We start from the raw sequence: 22,407 nt of genomic DNA, 5'->3' as shown, positions 1-22,407 counted from the left end.
TACATAACAGGTTGTTTGGCGACTGTGCAAACCAATCTCCCCACCCCTTGTTCCTCAGCTTTCAGATACTACCCTCCACAACCCAAGATGGCCTCCGGAAACGACAAATCCTCACACCACAAGCAGCATTCTGTGTGTCCCCGATGAAGCCATCCGGAGGATTTCCACCACCACCAAGAGCAACAGCCTCGCACCCTCTACCACGAGGTATTTAAGTGAGTACCAACCAGACTGGCGGGCGAGCGAAGACAGGGAGCTGGTAAGATGATGGATTTTTCGGAGCTAGCCGACCTAACCGGAAGAGTCCGCGGACAGAAGGAGGAGGAGTATCAGGAAGAATGGAATAGATTTAATAATTATCTAGTTAAATTTGTTAAGTTAAATTAACTGAAAATAGCTTACAGGTACTTAATGAGCTTAGGATTTTATTTATGTTAAGGGATGAATTAATGTGTTTAATTCCATGAGGTGAAGATCTAAGGATGTTAATGTTTAAGTAAAATTGGGATTTGGAAAACCGTTAAAAAGACATGCAATGAAATTCAACCAAGGGGAAGCGAGGAAGTCACTTAACAAAGTTAATAACTGTAATTTTCAATAAGGCTATGGTTTATGTCTGTTTGTTTTGTGTGTTTGTTTGTTTGTTTGTTTATAATATTGTGAAAACCACCGTATTTTTCGCTCTATAAGAAGCACCAGACCACAAGACGCAAGAGTTGAAATGGGAAGGTGGAAAATAGTCATACCACGGGCAAAATTTCCTTATTGTGACCAAGTTGTTCTGATGCTCGATATCATTTAAGTGCTGACAAATTAGACTGTTTGCTTTACTTAAACCCAAAGTGAGATGCTGTTGTGATAATAAGCCACAAGAGTGAAGTTTTTGATAGATAATTTTAGTCCAGGCGCTCCTGTAACAATCTTGCAGCGCTAGGGATATTAAACCGGGGGGATTTGAGTTTAGGCGAAGTCAATAGTTACCGTATTTTTCGCTCTATAAGACGCACCAGACCATAAGACGCACCTAGTTTTTGGAGGAGGAAAACAAGAAAAAAAATATTCTGAATCTCGGAAGCCAGAACAGCAAGAGGGATCGCTGCGCAGTGAAAGCAGCAATCCCTCTTGCTGTTCTGGCTTCTGGGATAGCTGCGCAGCCTGCATTCGCTCCATAAGACGCACACACATTTCCCCTTACTTTTTAGGAGGGGAAAAGCGAGTCTTATAGAGCAAAAATACGGTAATAAAAAAAAATGGGGGGGAAGAAGACGGGGAGCTGGTAAGCGGCGTCTCCGAGATGGGCTCGCGGCCAAGGAAGTGTTGAATGGTTTCTTTAAATGTAAAGGTTCATCATTGTTCCACTCCATGTGTATGTCTTTAAGGGGCCAGAGCAAGATAACGAGACCCAGCTTTACAGCTGTGAACCATAGCAGGTGCTGCTGAGTTGTATTTGATTAAGGTGTGTCAGCATCTGGGTGTAGTATATAAGGAGCAGCACCTAGCTCTCCCATTACCCTGGGGGATGGGTTGGTGGTTGGGTCTGGTTTGTTGATGTATTTAGTGTAAATGGAGTTTTTCTTTTTCTTATTAAAACCTTCTTTAAGTACTTTTTGAGTCCCTTTTTAATGCATGGTCTCCCCAGCAAGCTCTCTGCAGCGCTACCATACTGCAAAAAGCCAACAGGAAGATAACACAATATGCTTTCCCTGCAGCCACAGAAGCTCAGTCGAGACTCGAGAGGGAGCCCTCGCAGGCCGAGGAGCTGCTGGTCACCCATGAGAACGAGCTGGTGATGCAAATGACGATATCGGAATATGCGCTGTTCCCGGGGCTGGGAGACAGCTTCTCTCAGGAGGGACCAGGGAGCGGGCTGCGACATTCCTTCGAAGAGCAACTTGCCACTTACAGGGCTCCCCAAAATAAGATAACGTCCCACCAGGAATTGCCAGAGGAGGTACGTTGTTTTTCTAAAAAAATCAGCTAGGTGGGGATCAGGTAGGGATGTGGTTTGGTTCACATTTAGGCAGGCTGAGACCCTCCCTGCCTGCAGACTGCCTCGCCAGAGTGGTGCATGTTCTAGTTATCTCCCGCTTGGACTACTGCCATGCGCTCTACGTGGGGCTGCCTTTGAAGGTGACCTGGAAACTACAACTAATCCAGAATGCGGCAGCTAGACTCATGGCTGGGAGCGGCCGCCGAGACCATATGACACCAGTCTTGAAAGACCTACATTGGCTCCCAGGATGTTTCCGAGCACAATTCAAAGTGTTGGTGCTGACCTTTGAAGGCCTAAATGGACGCGGCCCAGTATACCTGAAGGAGTGTCTCCACCCTCATTGTTCAGCCCAGGCACTGAGGTCCAGCTCCGAGGGCCTTCTGGCGGTTCCCTCACTGTGAGAAGTGAAGTTATAGGGAACCAGGCAGAGGGCCTTCTCGGTGGTGGCTCCTGCCCTATGGAACGCCCTGATGTCAAGGAAATAATCTTAGAAGACATCTGGGGATGCAGGTGGTGCTGTGGTCTAAACCACAGAGCCCAGGACTTGCCAATCAGAAGGTCGGCAGTTCAAATCCCTGCGGCGGATGAGCTCCCGTTGTTCGGTCCCTGCTCCTGCCCACCTAGCAGTTCAAAAGCACTTCAAAGTGCAAGTAGATAAATAGGTACCACTCCTGCGAGAAGGCAAAAGGCGTTTCCGTGCGCTGCTCTGGTTCGCCAGAAGCGGCTTAGTCATGCTGGCCACATGACGTGGAAGCTGTACGCCGTCTCCCTCGGCCAATAAAGCGAGATGAGTGCCGCAACCCCAGAGTCGGCCACGACTGGACCTAACGGCCAGGGGGTACCTTTACCTTTTAGAAGACACCTGAAGGAAGCCTTGTACTGGGACGTTTTTAATGTTTGATGTTCTATTGTGTTTTTAATACTCTGCTGGGAGCCACCCAGAGTGGCTGGGGAAACCCAGCCAGGTGAGCGGGGAATAAATAATAAAATTACTGTATGCTCCCAGGATATTTCTTCTACAGAACTTGTCTCTTCTATTGAACTGCTTGGTCAGAAGCTCTGCGGTGCCAGTCCATACTGAAAGCGATTTCTTTCCCCTAGGAAGATGAGGAATGGAAGGAAACATCGGCAGAAAATTTACCGGGAGAGAAGGGCTCACAGGAATATGTGCTGGCGTCTTCACCTCCACCAGAACCCATGCTACCACCGCCACCAGCAGAAGGGGAGTGGGTGACCCCTCTAACAGCCCCAGAGAGGGGGCGAATGACTCCCCCAGTGCCATCCCTGGAGACCGAGTGGGTGATATTCGAGAGGACACTTATAGAAAGGGAGAGGGTGCATGGTTCTCTGCCGCCATCCCCTCAAGTGTTGCCTGTCGTTCCACAGCCACGGGAGGAGAAACCTCAGCTAGCAGCCCCCACGGAAATAGCCGCCACGCCCCAGCCGCCACTGCCAGGCCCTGATCCGCAACCAGAGAAAGCAAGGACCCCCCCTCGGCAAATGTCAGAGGAAGAGCCGCTTGTCCCCTGGGCTTCAGCCTCAAATGCGCTTTCGGTTTTCCAGACGGTGGAAAAGGTACCGTATTTTTATCATTAATTTTTTCCCCAAGGAAAAAATATTATTTATCAGGTCTGTTCCTTCTTCAAGAGACAGTAAGCTGCAGAGGGAAATCTGGGGAAAGGAAGGAAAATGCAACAGCAACAACAACTCATGTTTGCTATTACAGATAGGTAGCCGTGTTGGTCTGCCATAGTCAAAACAAAAAAAATCCTTCCAGTAGCACCTTAAAGACCAACTAAGTTAGTTCTTGGTATGAGCTTTCGTGTGCAAGCACACGACTGTGTATCTGAAGAAGTGTGCTTGCACACGAAAGCTCATACCAAAAACTAACTTAGTTAGTCTTTAAGGTGCTACTGGAAGGAATTTTCATGTTTGCTATGTTATTTCTGCTGGTTTTGACCGGAATGAATCCTCTCAAGGGGCCTTTGGAAAAACTGCCCAACGAGTAAATGTTTCTTTTTTCTATCAGTCCTACTGGTCTGGAGAGCAACGCCTACTGGCAGATTTAGTCTCCTCAGGAAATCTTGAGGTGGGTTTTATATCTCCACAGAGTAGAGATAGGGAGGAGGAAGAAGAAGAAGAGTTTGGATTTGATATCCCGCCTTTCACTCCCTTTAAGGAGTCTCAAAGCGGCTAACATTCTCCTTTCCCTTCCTCCCCCACAACAAACACTCTGTGAGGTGAGTGGGGCTGAGAGACTGCAGAGAAGTGTGACTGGCCCAAGGTCACCCAGCAGCTGCAGGTGGAGGAGCGGGGAATCGAACCCGGTTCACCAGATTACAAATCCACCGCTCTTAACCACTACACCACACTGGCTCTCCGTGGAGAGAGGAGAGTCACTCCTGTGAACGAGGCTCCTGAGAACATGAAGAGTGATTTTTTATTTATTTATTTTTAATGTCCCCAGGTCTTTACGGTTGCTGAATGTTTTCTCAAGTAGCAGCGAAAGCTGAAAAGGTGCCGTATTATCAGGTTGCCTGTCTTCCAGAGAATGGGGTCTGGGGAGGCCCTGTTAATTTATGGAAGGTGCGTGCTTCTAGAGCAGCGTTTCCCAAAACTTGGGTCTTCAGCTGTTGTTGGACTACAACTCCCATCATCCCTAGCTAGCAGGGCCAGTGCCCAGGGATGATGGGAGTTGTAGTCCAAAAACAGCTGGGGAACCGAGTTTTGGGAAATGCTGTTATAGAGCAAGGATAGGCATAGCTGTCAACTGTCCCTTCTTAGGCGGGAAACTCCCTTATCCCGGCGTCGTGTCCTGCTGCTGTCCCTTATTGATGATGTCCCTTAAAGTTCCCGGGTTTCATGTTCACTCGGCTCGGGCGGGAAGCAGCGGCTCAGGGTCCTCTGCCGTGAGAGAGAGCGCGCGCACGAGCTGCCACGTCTCCGTCTCTCCCTTTCCCCCCTCAGGGGCACGTCGTGAGGAGACGGGTGGCGGTGGGCAGGAAGTCTTGCGAGACTTCCGCCGCGCTGCGAGGGGAAGCCAGAGGTGCCAGCGGAGGCAGCGACTTGAGGAGGCGGCCTGAGAGAGGAGGAAGAGGAGGGGATGGGGAGGGACGCAGAAGGGCGGCGCTTCAGCCGCGGCGGCACTGCAACCGCTTCATGCCAGGCTCGCGGGCGGAATGGGTGAGAGTCTCCCTCCCTCCCTCTCTCTCTCTCAGGCGGGGAAGGGCCGATGGAACTCCTTGCGCCAGGACGACGGAAGCCCGACGTGCTGCTTAGCATCCCCTCCAACCAGTGCAGCATCTTAATGTAGCGATTTCCCCCTCTGCATCCCTTTCATAACTCTATTTTTATAAATCATTTGTCCACCCGTAGTTCAAATTTTTACTACAAGTTTTCTCTCCATCCTACCAATGCATGTAACTCTTGACAATAGCTTTTCAACTAAATTATAAACCTTCCCCATTCTTTATTAAAGAGGTCCTCTTCCTGGTTTCTAATTCTGCCTGGAAGCTTTGCCATCTCGACGTCGTTCCTCAGTTTTGTCTGCCACTCTTCTTTAGGTCGGAATTGTAGACCCTTAGGATCATCTAGTCCAAACCCCTGCAAAACGCAGTCAGTGGCAGCAAAAGCAGCATCGCTCCAAGAGTGGCGGATTTCTGTATAAGCCAAGCAAAATCCCTTATTTTGGCTGCTGATCCCTTATTTTCAAATCTGTAAGTTGACAGCTATGAGGATATATATAGGGGACATCTGGGCCCCAACGATGCTGTTGCGTTCCAGTTGATCTTTTAGTCCACCAGCAGCTACACTTCGGAACTCCCCGCCCCTTGACGCTGAGCGCCTTCACTGTACTATTTTCGGTGCTTGCTAAAAACCTTTTTGCTTAGGCAAGACTTCCCCGATGTGTGGACATGTGTTTCAATCTGTTCTTAGTTTATCTCCCCCAATGTGTTTTAAATATGTTAAGTTGTGGGCGAACATATCAGACGTCACAGCGATTCTTCAACAGCTCTTGTTTATTCAGAGGCCAGAACAGAACTGAACTGAAGAGCTCAGTCAGCCTGCTTATATAGAGCTCCAGAACAACGTAACTGTTGCAACTTTCTAAAACTATCCAATCACTGAATGTCACTTTCAATCCTTCATTTGCATACAAACTATTCAATCACTGAACGTCACTTTCGATCCTTCATTTGCATAACTATTTACAGTATCCCTCTGCTGGCCCAGGGTGAGAACTTCAGTACATAACAAAATAGTTGCTTTCAACTGTTTTTAACTGATGGTATTATTGTTTTTCTCTCTCTTTGTAAACCATTTTGATGGTGTTAACAACCAAGCGATGTATAATTTCTATTAAGTAGACGAACTCCCAGCATGGCCCAAAATTCAAGGGTGTGTGTTTTTTTGGTTTTTTGTTTGTTTTTGAGTGCTTCCTTCTACTACAGGGCAATATTTGGGGTCGTTCAAGAGAGTCGAAATAGCTTTGGGGTTGCTGCCCTGCACTAATTCAGATGTGGTTTTACATGTTTCGTATTGTTGCAGGAATTTATGTATAGGTTGGGGGGGGATTGCCCCTCCGGCAGATATCACACACATGCAGCCCACTACCAAAACCAGCACAATCACTTTTGTGACTCTTGTGATTTGTCCGCACAAAACACTTCATCACGGTTTCTTCCTATCTATTCAAAGGGCCTTTGCTGCACAATACCCAATGTAAGAATTCATTCAAATGTAAGAATCTATGTACTGGCTCACTGGGAAAACTTCCTATAGACCTGTGAGCTCAGCTACTCAGCAGCCCCTCTGCCTGAGTGATAATCCCTGGCCTCCTGATACCTGAGTGCCAGACAGGTAGCCATTCCAGAAATAACAAACCCAGATGAAGACAAAAGGGTGTGATTCACTTGGCTGGGAAACAGGGAAATGTAAATATCTCCTTTGTTACACTTGATGGGTGTTTGGTGGAGGGCAAGGGGAACCATGGGGCAGGGTCCAGGATGCTCAGATTACAGCCACCAGACCTCCCCTTTCATGATGTAACCGTGATGTATTAGTGATGTAGTTTGGGGGGGGGGGTTGTAACATGGGGATTAGCAGCTAATAAAAGTTTGGGTTCTCTTTTGTTCGGGGCTTCCATCCTGTTTCACCTTGTGACAGATGGGAGTCCTGTCGTGACAGTCTATTGAAGACCAAGCCTACTGGCTGCTGTTTTGCTCTGGTATTCCTGGCTGGTGTCCTTGTTTTTTGTCCAAGGGAGCCCTTGGATTTCTCCGTTAACAGTTTGTGTGTTTACCTTGTGCACACATGAAAACCCATTCCATTTTCAACACCCCAGAATTGTGTCCCAGTAACCCTCTCTCCCTCTATGAATTTTCCTAATTCTCCTTTAAAGTCCTCCAAATTGGTCACCGTCACAGCATCTTGGGGCAGTGAACGCCACAGTTTGATTTTGCGCTGCGTGAATAAGTACTTCCTTTTTGCCTGTCCCAAATCCCCCAACTTTCAGCGCCTCTTTTCAGCGCTGCCCCTTTCATTCCTTTCCGCTTCCAGCCTGAAGCAGCCGCAGAGAAAGTCTCTAAGGAAACATCACTAAGGAACTACGAACCTCCCATGGCCTCCCGCTCAGGAAAGGAGATTGTCACCCAAACGGAAACTAAGGTAGTCTTTGGCCAGTTAGAGCACGTTACTGTTATTGTTCCATTTCTTCTACGTACCAGTTCCTATAAAGCATCTCAAAATGATTTCACAACAAGTAGATAAATAGGTACCGCTCCGGCGGGAAGGTAAACGGCGTTTCTGTGCGCTGCTCTGGTTCGCCAGAAGTGGCTTAGTCATGCTGGCCACATGACCCGGAAGCTGTACACCGGCTCCCTCGGCCAATAAAGCGAGATGAGCGCCACAACCCCAGAGTCGGCCACGACTGGACCTAATGGTCAGGGGTCCCTTTACCTTTATCTTTACCTACTGGGAAGAGCCATTTTAAAAACCAACCGGAATTATTGCGAAAATAAAGAAGTATTTGGGGGAGGAGCGGCCAATTTTTGTCCTGGCTCAGGGCACCATATTGTCTAACCCTGTCCCTGTACGTGGGGCTACCTTTGAAGGTGACCCGGAAACTGCAATTAATCCAGAATGCGGCAGCTAGACTGGTGACTGGGGGCGGCCGCCGAGACCACATAACACTGGTCTTGAAAGACCTACATTGGCTCCCAGTACGTTTCCGAGCACAATTCAAAGTGATCGTGTTGACCTTTAAAGCCCTAAATGACCTCTGCCCAGTATACCTGAAGGAGCGTCTCCACCCCCATCGTCCATCCCGGACGCTGAGGTCCAGCGCCGAGGGCCTTCTGGCGGTTCCCTCATTGCGAGAAGCAAAGCTACAGGGAACCAAAGCGATAAATAACTACCTGACATTCAGAAGACATCTGAAGGCAGCCCTGTTCTGGGAAGTTTTTAATCTGTGATATCTTAGTGTATTTTTGGTTTCTATGGAAGCCGCCCAGAGTGGCTGGGGAAACCCAGCCAGATGGGCGGGGTACAAATAAATTATTATTATTATTATTATTATTATTATTATTATTATTATTATTATTATTATTATTATCCCTGCTCCTAACGTCTCTCCACCTCCTAGGCCTTGCCTGCGAGGGTGGACCCAGCCCCTTCAGACATGACGCGCTTCAAGCCCAAAGCAGCCGCGCTCCCCCAGAGGGGAAAAGACAAGACGTTTCACAACGCCATGGAAGACATCGCCTCCCAGATTAAGGACGCCAGCACTTCCTCCATGGCAAATAGCATCAACTCGTTTGTGGACTCGCCTATTGGGAAGGTCTTTGCAAACACCATCGACCGAGCCCTGGAGAAATCTGAAGAGTGGCTGAATTATTATCTTCCTCTACCAGACACCAGCGCCGGTGAGAAATGAGCAACCATTTTGGCAGCCAAGATGGTTTGTTTGTTTAACTTTAAAGCAATGTTGCATATCATGTACTCGTTGTTCTCTGAATATACAGTGGTCCCTTGGGTCTCAAACTTACCGTATTTTTTGCACCATAACACTCACTTTTTTCCTCCTAGAAAGTAAGGGGAAATGTCTGTGCGTGTTATGGAGGGAATGCCTACGGGTGGCGGGGGGATCTGCTGCAATCGTGAGCAGAGGATCCATGGTTCCCCTTCCTTCCCTCCTCTGTGGCTCGCTTTGAAACAACAAAGCGGGAGAAGAGCCGCTGAGTGGGGAGGAGAGAGGGACAGAGAGCCTGCTTGCTTTAAAGGAGCAAAGCGGGAGAGGAGAGGAGCCGCTTACACTTACTCTCCCTCTCTCCTCCCCACTCCGCTGGCTAAATAGCAGCAAAGTTTTTCAGCGAGCCGGGGAGGAGGGAGAGAAGCAGAGCCTGCTTGCTTCTCCTCTTATACCCCTCTTCTGCATTATTAACAGCATCCTTCTCCACCCACCCCACGGGTGTTCCTTGGCCCTTGAGTGCTTTTCCTTCCCTCCCCACTTAAAACGTGGTTACAAAGCATGGGTCCACATGGATCCTCAGGATTTTTGCATTGGGCTACCTCAAACTCACCGTCAGATCACATGTCTGTGGCTACAGCATGAACCACAAAAATCATACATCCACTGTTTCGTTTAGAATATTTTTTTTCTTGTTTTCCTCCTCTAAAAACTATGTGCGTGTTATGGTCGGGTGCGTGTTATAGAGCGAAAAATATGTTAATTCATTCTGGACGTCTGCTCCAAAACCAAAGCGTTCCAAAACCAAGGTGTGCTTTCCCATAGAAAGTACAGTGGTACCTCGGGTTACAGACGCTTCAGGTTACATACACTTCAGGTTACAGACTCTGCTAACCCAGAAACAGTGCTTCAGGTTAAGAACTTTGCTTCAGGATGAGAACAGAAATCGTGCGGCGGCAGCACAGCGGTGGCAGGAGGCCCCATTAGCTAAAGTGGTGCTTCAAGTTAAGAACAGTTTCAGGTTAAGAACGGACCTCCGGAACGAATTAAGTATGTAACCAGAGGTACCACTGTAATGCAAAATGGATTAATCCGTTCCAGACTTTGAAAAAGAACCCCTAAAAGAGTAATTTAACAAGAATTTTACTAACGAAACCGTTTTTGAAAGCAATACTCAATATACTATACTATAAAATAAATAAGACAATACAATATACGAAGAATAGAAATAAAAAGTCAATTATACAGGAAAAAAATTAGGGTTTTGAATCAATAGTCAAATAGTGGATGTTATTCTGATTGCCCCAGCTAAAAACCTTGCAACCTTTGCTGTCGCCTTCTCATATTGATCTGCCAAGAGAAAGGACACTGGGGCAGTGGTTGGGCAACCCGGAATGGACAATAAAAGAGGAGTGATAATCTCATTCCTCAAGTCTATACAAAGAGTGCAAGCCAGAAGGGCATGCGCCACCAATTCGGGACTGCCATCTCCACAGGGACATAAGCGTTTTTCGTGTGGAATCTGTTGGAATCGTCCCTCAAGTCCAGCCGAGGGCAGTACATTCAATCTTGCGAGAGTAAAAGCACGTCTATCTTTTAGAATTGCTAGGTTATGCAGATAGGGTGCCAGAGAGTCGAAATGGGAGGGTGGAAAATAGTCATTTCATGGGCAAAATTTCTTTATTGTGGCCAAGTTGTTCCAACGCTTGATATCATTTAGGCGCTGACAAATTAGACCGTTTGCTTTACTAAAACCCAAAGCGAGTAGCTGTTGTGGAGATAAACCACAAGAGTGAAGTTTTTGATAGACAATTTTAGTCCAGGCGCTCTTGTGACAATTTTGCAGCACTAGGGATATTAGACCGGGGGGATTTGAGTTTTGGCAAAGTCAATAGTTACCGTATTTTTCGCTCTATAAGACGCACCAGACCACAAGGCGCACCTAGATTTTGGAGGAGGAAAACAAGAAAAAAAATATTCTGAATCTCAGAAGCCGGAACAGCAAGAGGGATCGCTGCGCAGTGAAAGCAGCAACCCCTCTTGCTGTTCTGGCTTCTGGGATAGCTGCGCAGCCTGCATTCGCTCCATAAGACGCACACACATTTCCCCTGACTTTTTAGGAGGGGGGAAGTGAGTCTTATAGAGCAAAAAATACGGTAAGTGTCCTACGTCAGATCCGTAATTCTACCTCTAGGCGCAATGATGCTTTTGGGACACAGGTTGGTACAGAGAAAATTTGCCTTAAGAACTTTGATTGGACAGCTTCCGTAGATCCAAGGGGAGAGCCAGTCCAAATCTGAGCCCAATATAATTGCATCGCCTTGCGCCTCCTGACTGCATGTTTTTCTCAGCTGACGCTGGCGGGAAGAAAGAAGAGCGTGACACATCAAAAGACGATCTCTGCAAGGAGGGCTGCTTCATGAGGATCAACTTCCTTTCCACCCAGCTGAGAAACCGGGTCTTTAGGTTTGTGCTGCACCGGCTGAAAGCGACCCGCAAGAACACCAACGAACAGCTTTCGCGGCTTGATCAGGTGTTGAACATGGTAAGTGAGGCTGAACATTGGGCAGTAGTGGCTCGCTGCGAATTCTCCGCCGTTGAGGGGAAGTGTGTGGAACAGGTCTCAGTGCAGTGGTGCCCCGCAAGACGAATGCCTCGCAAGACGGAAAACTCGCTAGACGAAAGGGTTTTCCGTTTTGGAGATGCTTCGCAAAACGAATCCCCTATGGGCTTGCTTCGCAAGACGACAATGTCTTGCGAGTTCCTGCTGGGTTTTTTCCCCTCCCCCCTTTTTCTAAGCCGCTAAGCCGCTTATCAGCTGATCCGATCAGCAGATAAGCCGCTGAAAGCAGCTAAAAGCCGCTAATAGTGCTAAGCCGCTTATCAGCTGATCCGCTAAATAGCGCTAATAGCGCTAATCCGCTAATCCGTCAATGGGCTTGCTTCGCAAGACGAAAAAAACCGCTAGACGAAGAGAATCACAGAACGGATTCTTTTCGTCTTGCGAGGCACCACTGTGTTTCGAATTCTGGGAATGGAGTTGAGAGAGGACCTAAGCTGGGGAGAAAACAGCAAAGATCTGGTGAGGAGAGCACAGCAGAGGTTGTATTTTCTGAGAATCCTCCGGAAAAAGAATCTCTCAAAGGACCTGTTGATGGCATTTTACCATTGCACTGTGGAGAGTGTATTAACTTATGGTCTGTGTGTGTGGTTTGGGAGCTGCACGGCCAGGGAAAAAACAATGCTGTCCAGGGTTGTAAAGACTGCAGAGAGAATAATTGGGTGCACTCTTCCCACCTTGGATCAAATCTATGCTGTCAGGTGCCATGTCGCTGGGGAAACAAACAGTCTCCGTCCGCAGAACATTAAAAAATGGAGGCTTGCGCAAGGGGCCAGGGCCAGAAAGAGAGCCAGCGATTGACCACACATTTGCTCCATAAGACGCACAGACATTTCCCCTTACTTTTTAGGAGGAAAAAGGTGTGTCTTATGGAGCGAAAATACGGTACAATCATACCTCAGGTTGAATGTGCTTTGGGTTGAGCGCGTTCAAGTTGCGCTCCGCGGCACGGAGCGTGTTACTTCCGGGTCTCGCCGCTTGCGCATGCGCATATGCTCAAAATGACGTCACGCACATGCGTGGAAGCGGCAAAACGTGACCCGCGCACGCGCAGACGCGCCATTGCTTGTTACGTTCGCTTCAGGATGTGAACAGGGCTCTGGAATGGATCCCATTCGCATCCCAAGGTACCACTGTAATTGGATTTCTGTGCAAGCCAGAGTCATCCTTGTTTTGCCAAAGCAGTAACCTCCTCTCTCTCTTTCTCTCTCTCAATTCCCCCTCTCAGCTAGATCACTCCCTTAGCCCGGGCCCTTCCAGCTTCCAAAAGGTCTCCGAAAGCTTGTCAAACATTTTGCCGCAGTGGAATACAAAGATGGAGGCCCCGTCCCAGAAGCCCAGCGTGGTCCAGAAGTCCCTCTCATTAATGCCTGAGGTATCTTGGTGAGGAAAGGAGGCGTTCAAGGACAAATTGGCCAGTGGGTTGCCATCAGCGGAAACAGCCCTTCTAGGAAGGGGGAAGCTGAGAAGCTCTATCAACCTCAGACTGCCACTAGTGGCGAGGGGTGGAATTACGGGAGCAAGCCATCTTCCTGAGATATAAAGGGTGGAGCCTGAGAACGAAGGGCCAATCAAAGGGGAGAACCTGGGAGTGTTAGGGCGGGCCTCATTCAGCTGCGTAGCGTGGGGAGGGCCACGGGGGCACAAAATTGTTAGGGGTGCACAATTTCAATACAGCTGTGCACTTCCGTAGCTGTGAACCAGGAAGTGAACTCTCCAGACAATGGAACTCTGCATTTCTTATCTCTGTGGCTGCGATCTCCTGTGTGATGTGGACGCCATTAGGCAGTTGAATGCACACGCATCCTCTGTATGTTTCGCTCCCTCCGCATGGCTCCACGAACCAGCAACCCCTGCTATGCCACTGGCCTTAGTTACGTGAAGCTCTCTCTGTTCCTCCATGGCGGACTGTTGCTCCACTTAAAAAGGCCTCTATCTTAAGGTTACCAGATGTTTTTCAATGAATCCAGGGACACTTTTCAACTTCAATAGGAATGATAGGATTATGTATGGGGACAGATTTGTAAATCCAGGGACAGTCCCTGTCCTCCTGGGCCGTGTCCAGAAAGTGGTGTTGGGGGATGAGTGTTCAGACCCCTGGGCTCTCACTTGTGGGGTGCCTCAGGGTTCCCTCCTCTCCCCCATGCTTTTTAATATCTATATGAAGCCGCTGGGAGAGATGATCAGGGGGTTTGGGCTGGGTGATCATCAGTATACAGATGACACCCAGCTCTACCTCTCTTTCAAATCAGAACCAGTGAAGGTCCTGTGAGTGCCTGGAGGATGGATGGAGGCCAACAGATTGAGGTTGAATCCTGACAAGACAGAAGTATTGTTCTTGGGGGACAGGGGGAGGTGGGTGTGGGGGACTCCCTGGTCCTGAATGGGGTAACTGTGCCCCTGAAGGACCAGGTGCGCAGCCTGGGAGTCATTTTGGACTCACAGCTGTCCATGGAGGCACAGGTTAATTCTGTGTCCAGGGCAGCTGTCTACCAGCTCCACCTGGTACGCAGGCTAAGACCCTACCTGCCCGCGGACTGTCTTGCCAGAGTGGTGCATACTCTAGTTATCTCCCGCTTGGACTACTGCAATGCGCTCTACATGGGGCTACCTTTGAAGGTGACCCGGAAACTGCATTTAATCCAGAATGCGGCAGCTAGACTGGCGACTGGGAGTGGCCGCTGGGACCACATAACACCAGTCCTGAGAGATCTGCATTGGCTCCCAGTACATTTCCGAGCATAATTCAAAGTGTTGGTGCTGATCTTTAAAGCCCTAAACAGCCTCAGCCCAGGGTACCTGAAGGAGCGTCTCCATCCCCATCGTTTAGCCCAGACACTGAGATCCAGCGCCGTGGGCCTTCTGGCGGTTCCCTCATTGCGAGGAGTGCGGTTACAGGGAACCAGGCAGAGGGCCTTCTTGGTGGTGGCGCCCGCCCTCTGGAATGCCCTCCCTTCAGATGTGAAGGAAATAAGCAGCTATCTTCTCTTTAAAAGACATCTGAAGGCATCCCTGTTTAGGGAAGTTTTTAATATTTAATGCTGTATTGTTTTCAACACTCGATTGGAAACCACCCAGAGCGGCTGGGGAAACTCAGCCAGATGGGCGAGGTATGTATGTATGTATGTATGTATAAATAAATAAATAAATAATAATAATTATTATTATTATTAGGAAACGGGGATGTCTGGTAACCTTACTCTGTCCTCTTTCAGCAACTGGAGATGAAAGCTTTGACCATGACCCGGGTCTTGGCTGACGAGTTGTACACAACCTACCGCAATCTCCTGCCACACGTCGCCGAGCTCCCCGCTCACCTCCAGGAAAAAGTGACTCAAGTCTACCAGAGCATGGAAGAGCTCCACTCTCATTTGTCCTCCGTCGCCTCCCTCAGGGATCTGCCAACCTACCTGATCCTACAGAGCCGAGAGAGAATCTCCATCGCCCGGGAGAACCTGGACGAACTGTTAGATTTCATGGCCCAAAGCCAGCCAGGACAGTGGCTGTCTCAACCGAGTACTTCCAGGACAGGGGTTGGATTGCCGTCGGCTGGGGTGAGGCCACCGATAACGGGGAACGCCGAAAGCAGAGGGGAAGAAGAAGGCTCCACGTCCTGGCAACCTTCGCCTCCTCACCTGTCGCCTTCGTATCCAAAAGATTCCCAGCTCTAAAACCAGACGAAGAGCGTTCTTCCGTGGAACGGAAGCTTTGGGTTACTACAGCTCCGGTTTCGTGCAACCCGGGAACCGTAACCGCATGGAAGCCAACTTTGCCATCGCCATGTGATTCAGGCAACTGATCCCATTGCAATTAAAGGTCTCTCTGAAACAAGACGGCGCTTGCGTGCTCCTTTGAAAAAGGTTCTGTGCTCCCACTGCGATGGGGTCTCGTCAGCTAAGCGGCCTCAGCCCGTTATATCTGAAGGAGCGTCTCCACCCCCATCGTTCAGCCCAGACGCTGAGGTCCAGTGCTGAGGGCCTTCTGGCAGTTCCCTCACTGCGAGAAGCCAAGTTACAGGGCCTTCTCTGTGGTGGCACCTGCCCTGTGGAACGCCCTCCCACCAGATGTCAAGGAAATAAACAACTACCTGACTTTTAGAAGAAATCTGAAGGCAGCAGCGCTGTTCAGGGAAGTTTTTAACGTGTGACATTTTAATGTATTTTAAATCTTTGTTGGAAGCTGCCCAGAGTGGCTGGGGAAAGCCAGCCAGCTGGGCAGGGTACAAATAATAAATTATTATTATTATAAGCTGGGAGGCAGGTGCAAGCAGGGTGAAAGGAGAGGGTCAGTCTGTGCTGAAGGCTGTGAGGAGCCAGGTAAATCTGTTGGGGTCAGTGATGTCCAAGCCAAACTCAGCTGGACTCCTCTGGTAGCTCCTACAATATCACCCCCTGGTCATACAGTGGTAGCTCAGGTTAAGTACTTAATTCATTCCAGAGGTCCGTTCTTAACCTGAAACTGTTCTTAACCTGAGGTACCACTTTAGCTAATGGGGCCTCCCGCTGCTGCCACGCCGCCGGAGCACGATTCCTGTTCTCATCCTGAAGCAAAGTTCTTAACCTGAAGCACTATTTCTGGGTTAGCAGAGTCTGTAACCTGAAGCGTATGTAACCCGAGGTACCACTGTACAACGGTGCTGCCGTGACGCACCATCTGTCCGTTCGTTTCTTATATCTTTCCCATTTCTAAGTTCAACTTCTCCACGTTTCTGCATTGTTTTTATTTTTAATTATTTTGGGGGGACAAAGTAATAATCATAAATAAATAAGAATAAAAATGTGCGCCCCACCACCAAGGCCATTCCATTGTAACTACCCAACCTCCGAAAATTTCAACACCTCTTGCGATGGTTTGACCCCCTTTCCATTTCCAAATTCTACAAACACCTTCCATATCTCCTCAGAATCATTCCTCCTGCATGTTCCCCGTCTCACCTTAATGACACATTAATTTATCCAGGGCCGTCTTTAGTATATGCACCGCCGGGGTGCAAAGATCTGCCCAGGCCACCCCAAAAAAAAATTTAGTTTAGCCCCCAAATTCACTTTTATTATGCTTATGTCGCTATTGTCATTTGATAAATAGTGCTCACACCTGCACAGCTCCAAAAGGAGCTTTTGTGTGAGTGTTTTGTTTAAAACCAGCTTTTCTAAAGACAAAGAACACATTGGGAGTTGGTTTAAAGACTCCATGCATGCGCTGACGGTCACAGGGAGGTGTCTGAAAGATAAGACGTGTGGGCATTGTGCGCATGCGTTGGAGAACCATCTTGGGCGACCTTTCATTGTGGGAGCAACCTTATTCCTAGAGGAGCTTGGAGGGCCCTTGAGAGTGCGCATATACGAGTTCTTCTTGGGAAGGATCCTGTGCCCGCTCCTGTCGCTAGATAGGCGCATTCTCTTTCTGTCTGTCTCTCCCTCTTTGGCGCCCGGGTGCCCTGCACCCCCAGGTAAAGACGGCCCCGAATTTATCATTAATAGCTATATGCCACACCTCTTTATACCATAGAATCATAGAATCATAGAGTTGGAAGAGACCACAAGGGCCATCGAGTCCAACCCCCTGCCAAGCAGGAAACACCATCAGAGCACTCCTGACATATGGTTGTCAAGCCTCTGCTTAAAAACCTCCAAAGTAGGAGACTCCACCACACTCCTTGGCAGCAAATTCCACTGTCAAACAGCTCTTACTGTCAGGAAGTTCTTCCTAATGTTTAGGTGGAATCTTCTTTCTTGTAGTTTGGATCCATCGCTCCGTGTCCGCTTCTCTGGAGCAGCAGAAAACAACCTTTCTCCCTCCTCTATGTGACCTCCTTTTATATATTTGAACATGGCTATCATATCACCCCTTAACCTCCTCTTCTCCAGGCTAAACATGCCCAGCTCCCTTAGCCGTTCCTCATAAGGCATCGTTTCCAGGCCTTTGACCATTTTGGTTGCCCTCCTCTGGACACCTTCCAGTTTGTCAGTGTCCTTCTTGAACTGTGGTGCCCAGAACTGGACACAGTACCCTTCTTCCATGTTATACTCTGCTTGCCCCTTTCACTTCCTGGCTATAATAATTTGTGCCGCTGTCCATAAATTTGCAAGCAAGTCCTGTGAACCTTCCATCTGCATCATTTTTTTAAAGAAAAAGCCCTGGTGTAAATTCATCATCATTCTAGCGTGACGTGCAAAATTTCTGGATGCAGGTTTTTTTTTGCCCAATAGGTTACATGTGTGTGCCAGAATCCCACCCCATTCAGGAACCCCTAGGACACATTCTGTAGAAAGGTGAGATCTTTTGCACAGAGGCAAGCATGCCTCGCCCAAAGAACAGGAGCCAAGCTTGCTGAATCAGGCAGGGCTTTATGTGGTGCAAGATTTCATGGGTTCCTGGTGCTTACCCAGGGTCCAAGTTGAACATGATAGCCATGTTCAAATATATAAAAGGATGTCACATAGAGGAGGGAGAAAGGTTGTTTTCTGCTGCTCCAGAGAAGCGGACACGGAGCAATGGATCCAAACTACAAGAAAGAAGATTCCACCTAAACATTAGGAAGAACTTCCTGACAGTAAGAGCTGTTTGACAGTGGAATTTGCTGCCAAGGAGTGTGGTGGAGTCTCCTACTTTGGAGGTCTTTAAGCAGAGGCTTGACAACCATATGTCAGGAGTGCTCTGATGGTGTTTCCTGCTTGGCAGGGGGTTGGACTCAATGGCCCTTGTGGTCTCTTCCAACTCTAGGATTCTATGATTCTATGATGCTATGATTCTAAGTTTCCTTTGGAAATGAGGCATGGCAGAGATTGTGGTGCCTTTATGATATATGGTTTATTTACACATATACAGAATGGCATATGCTAGAGCATGCTATATTCATGCTGTACTCACAGCAGACAGGTGTACTCACAGATGCGGGTGGCGCTGTGGTCTAAACCACTGAGCCTCTCAGGTTTGCTGATCAGAAGGTCGGCGGTTCGAATCCCTGTGACGGGGTAAACTCCCGTTGCTCAGTCCCCGCTCCTGTCAACCTAGCAGTTCGAAAGCACGCCAGTGCAAGTAGATAAATAGGTACCGCTGCAGCAGGAAGGTAAACGGCGTTTCCGTGCACTCTGGTTTCTGTCATAGTGTCCCGTTGCACCAGAAGCAGTTTAGTCCTGCTGGCCACATGACCCGGAAAGCTGCCTGTGGACAAACGCCGGCTCCCTCGGCCTGAAAGTGAGATGAGCGCCGCAACCCCATAATCACCTTTGACTGGACTGAACCGTCCAGGGGTCCTTTGATGTGGTGTAGTGGTTAAGAGCGGTAGTCTCGTAATCTGGGTAATCGGGTTCGCGTCTCCACTCCTCCACCTGCAGCTGCTGGGTGACCTTGGTCTAGTCACACTTCTTTGAAGTCTCTCAGCCCCACTCACCTCACAGAGTGTTTGTTGTGGGGGAGGAAGGGAAAGGAGAATGTTGGCCACTTTGAGACTCCTTAAAGGGAGTGAAAGGCGGGATATCAAATCCAAACTCCTCCTCTTCTTCTTCCTTTACTACCGTATTTTTCGCCCTATAGGACGCACTTTTTCCCCTCCAAAAATGAAGGGGAAATGTGTGTGCGTCCTATGGGGCGAATGCAGGCTTTCCCGGGCTTCCTGCAGCTCTGCGCCACCCTCTGGATCCCGGCGCGAAGCCGCGCGGGCCTCCAGAGGGTAGCGCAGAGCTGCCTGCATTCCAAAGCCTGGCGCGAGCTGAAGAGCGCCCCCGGGCTTTGCGCACCTCTCCGCAAGCCTGGGGAGACCGGCGCGGCTCCCTAGGCTTGCAGATAGCAGGCTGTTCTGGGGGCTGGGGTCGGGGGGAACTCGGGCTTCCCCCGCGCCTGCCCCGTGCCTGGGGAGGGGGAAAAATTTTTTTATCCCCCCCCCAAAAAATTAGGTGCGTCCTATGGGGCGGTGCGTCCTATGGGGCGGAAAATACGGTACTTCTTCTTTTACAGCAAACGGGCAGATGGAGTTCATCAACCTAGGAAGGGAGCCCATCTAGGAGAAGGAAAACTCTGATCCTAAACCTCCGCTGATATCTTCAGGAAAAGAATCAGGAGTGAACCTACACAAATCCGGAGCAAAGTCCATAAGGCTGTTGGATAGCGCCTTGTACACCTCCTTCCAGCAACTCCTGCTGCCAAGCGGGTGCCAAACGTCTTTCCTTTGGACCCCATCAGTGAGGCTGAGAGGGGGGTCTTGTCATCTGAGCCGCCCAGGACACACCCTGGCGAGGTCACTGCATTGCTGCTAAAATAGAATCATAGAATCATAGAAGAGTTGGAAGAGACCCCAAGGGCCATCGAGTCCAACCCCCTGCCAAGCAGGAAACACCATCAGAGCACTCCTGACATATGGTTGTCAAGCCTCTGCTTAAAGACCTCCAAAGAAGGAGACTCCACCACACTCCTTGGCAGCAAGTTCCACTGTCGAACAGCTCTTACTGTCAGGAAGTTCTTCCTAATGTTTAGGTGGAATCTTCTTTCTTGTAGTTTGGATCCATTGCTCCGTGTCCGCTTCTCTGGACCAGGAGAAAACAACCTTTCTCCCTCCTCTATGTGACATCCTTTTATATATTTGAACATGGCTATCATATCACCCCTTAACCTCCTCTTCTCCAGGCTAAACATGCCCAGCTCCCTTAGCCGTTCCTCATAAGGCATCGTTTCCAGGCCTTTGACCATTTTGGTTGCCCTCCTCTGGACACGTTCCAGTTTGTCAGTGTCCTTCTTGAACTGTGGTGCCCAGAACTGGACACAGTACTCCAGGTGAGGTCTGACCAGAGCAGAATACAGTGGCACTATACCTTCCAATGTTTCTCCCATGAAAACAGGGACATCCTATTCTCCAGCAGGAAGCTTCTCCAGTGTTTGATCTCACCCCACACGTATATACATTGACATCTGTCAGCCAATGACGTCTCCGCCTTGCCTATGTCGCAGGATTGTTGTAAAGAAAAAGCGTTCAAGGGAAGACATCATGTACAACAGATAAATGGAATGAAATAAAATTTCAGCTGCCTTGGTTCTCCCTGTCAGGGAAAAATGCAGGGTACTGTATTCCTAGTAGTAATGAAAACAGAGGATGATCAGGATACATGCCAGAGAGTAAGTCCTATTGAACTCAGTGGGACTTACTTCTGAGTAAAATGCGTAGGACTGCAGTGTAAAGTGGCCCAGTCTTGACCCAGTTACCTGGGAGTCAGCTCCATTGAATACAGTAGGACTTCCTTCTGAGTAGACAGTGTAAGACTCCATTTACAATAAAGGAATAAACACGTTCTGCGTTTCCTAAGAAATGGGTGGCTGTGGAAGAGTTTGAAGTGGATTGGTGACCTTTTTCTTCAAAATGATAGGGAGGGCTTCGCATGCCAGCCTCCCCATTTGGGGCAGGGATTTTATTTTCTGTATAAACGGGACTCCGTTGTTGCAACACCACTTTTAATTGTTCTCCGAGACATGGGGAGGGAAAAAAGCAGAAATGGGACACACTGTGATCATTCCAGACACTGGGACGGCTTCTGTAATTCCGGGACTGTCCCTGGAAAATAGGGACACTTGGAGGACGTGGGCTAACGTGGCAGTTTGACTTTCCCCCTGGAGGCACACTCCATTGTTTATTGAGACAGGTGGTTGCCAGCTCGCACCCTGAGCCTGGAGGGGGTTCAAAGCATTACACCCCAAGACGGTCCTGTTTCTCCCATTACTACCGCATTGAATAAAATAATATAAAACAAATCAGTCCCTCTTGCTGCCTTCAACAGACCCACTTTTTCTCTGCTAGCTACCTCTCCTGACCCACAGACACCCACTGCACTTCTCCCAGGTGATTTCCTAAGCATGGAAAAACTGGGTGGGCATGCATTGCGACGCTGCTAAATTCACCATCTGGCAGCCTGATTCTCCAAGCCAGTGGATCTCAACCGGTGGGTCCCCAGATGTTGTTGGACTACAACTCCCATCATCCCTGAGCTCTGGCCTTGCTAGCTAGGGGTGATGGGAGTTGTAGTTCATCAACTTCTGGGGACCCACAGGCTGAGAAAGGCTGCTCCAAGCATCGATTAAACTCCAACACCCACTTAAACCCAGGATTTTAGGGGAGTCAAGGCACCCCCAAACTCATAACAACATGTTAAAGTAAGACCTTAGGTGCATAGCTGTCAACTTACAGATTTGAAAATAAGGGACCAGCAGCCTCGAAAATAAGGGATCAGCAGCCAAAATAAGGGATTTTCAGAGCACAGGTATGTTCAACTTCGGAGCCCCTCCGAGCCAAAGGCAGAAGCCCAGCCAGCAGCCAAACGAAGCCTCAAACGGTGGTTCCCACAGCGCAGCAACCCGGCAAAGGGGATGCAGCAAGGAAAACCACCGTCACCTCTCCGCTGGGAAGCGCTGAGCAAAGGCGAGTCCCCAGGCAACGCTGCCGATTTGATTGGCACAAGGCATGCAAGCTCCACCCCCCAGTCGTTCTTAGACTCCTTATTGGGTGAGCGACGCAGCCAAGCAACACAGTTGGAGCCTCCCTCCTCCCTGGCCGGCAGGGAGGGAGGGAGAGGAGCTGCTTCCTTTGAAACCCGGGAAATTTAAGGGACATCATCAATAAGGGACAGCAGCGGGACGCGGCGCTGGGATAAGGGACTTTCCCGCCAAATAAGGGACAGTTGACAGCTATGCTTAGGTGGTCACGGCGGAACCGTCAGAAACCTGGCAAAGCAACGGAGCAGAGCTGGTCCTCTTCCTCTAACCCGGTTCCTCTGCCAAGCGAAGTAACGATGATAATAAAAACCTTGCAATCTAGATCCGCTTTCTGAAGCAATGGTGCTTAGG

General features: G+C 49.1%; 1 protein-coding gene and 1 long non-coding RNA gene across 4 annotated transcripts; one reads left to right on the top strand and one right to left on the bottom strand.

Annotated features, from left to right (window-relative positions):
• Positions 1 to 66: 66 nt before the first annotated feature.
• On the top strand, positions 67 to 15,411 carry LOC308577544 (perilipin-3-like). Of its 3 annotated transcripts, none has more exons than XM_081177843.1 (9): positions 67 to 207; positions 1,710 to 1,951; positions 3,095 to 3,288; positions 3,380 to 3,568; positions 7,553 to 7,660; positions 8,637 to 8,916; positions 11,312 to 11,505; positions 12,809 to 12,955; positions 14,796 to 15,411. In XM_081177843.1, the coding sequence occupies exons 3-9, from the start codon at positions 3,106 to 3,108 to the stop codon at positions 15,249 to 15,251; spliced, it is 1,557 nt and encodes a 518-aa protein (XP_081033969.1). In that variant the 5' UTR covers positions 67 to 207; positions 1,710 to 1,951; positions 3,095 to 3,105; the 3' UTR covers positions 15,252 to 15,411. The 3 variants fall into 3 exon arrangements, with proteins under 3 accessions (XP_081033969.1, XP_081033971.1, XP_081033970.1); XM_081177845.1 differs by having other exon boundaries at positions 12,809 to 12,963; positions 14,796 to 14,949; XM_081177844.1 differs by lacking the exon at positions 7,553 to 7,660.
• On the bottom strand, positions 11,476 to 22,404 carry LOC308577812. The gene is made up of 3 exons (XR_014003710.1): positions 22,367 to 22,404; positions 11,973 to 12,017; positions 11,476 to 11,582 (listed from the first exon to the last, which is right to left on the bottom strand). It is a non-coding gene; the product is annotated as an uncharacterized lncRNA (long non-coding RNA).
• Positions 22,405 to 22,407: the final 3 nt, after the last annotated feature.

The sequence above is a fragment of the Podarcis bocagei genome, assembly GCF_964188305.1.
Source record: "Podarcis bocagei genome assembly, chromosome: 18".
Classification (NCBI taxonomy): Eukaryota; Metazoa; Chordata; class Lepidosauria; order Squamata; family Lacertidae; genus Podarcis; species Podarcis bocagei.
The sequence above is the reverse complement of the archived record's forward strand: the minus strand, read 5'-3'. Positions and strand labels throughout refer to the sequence as shown.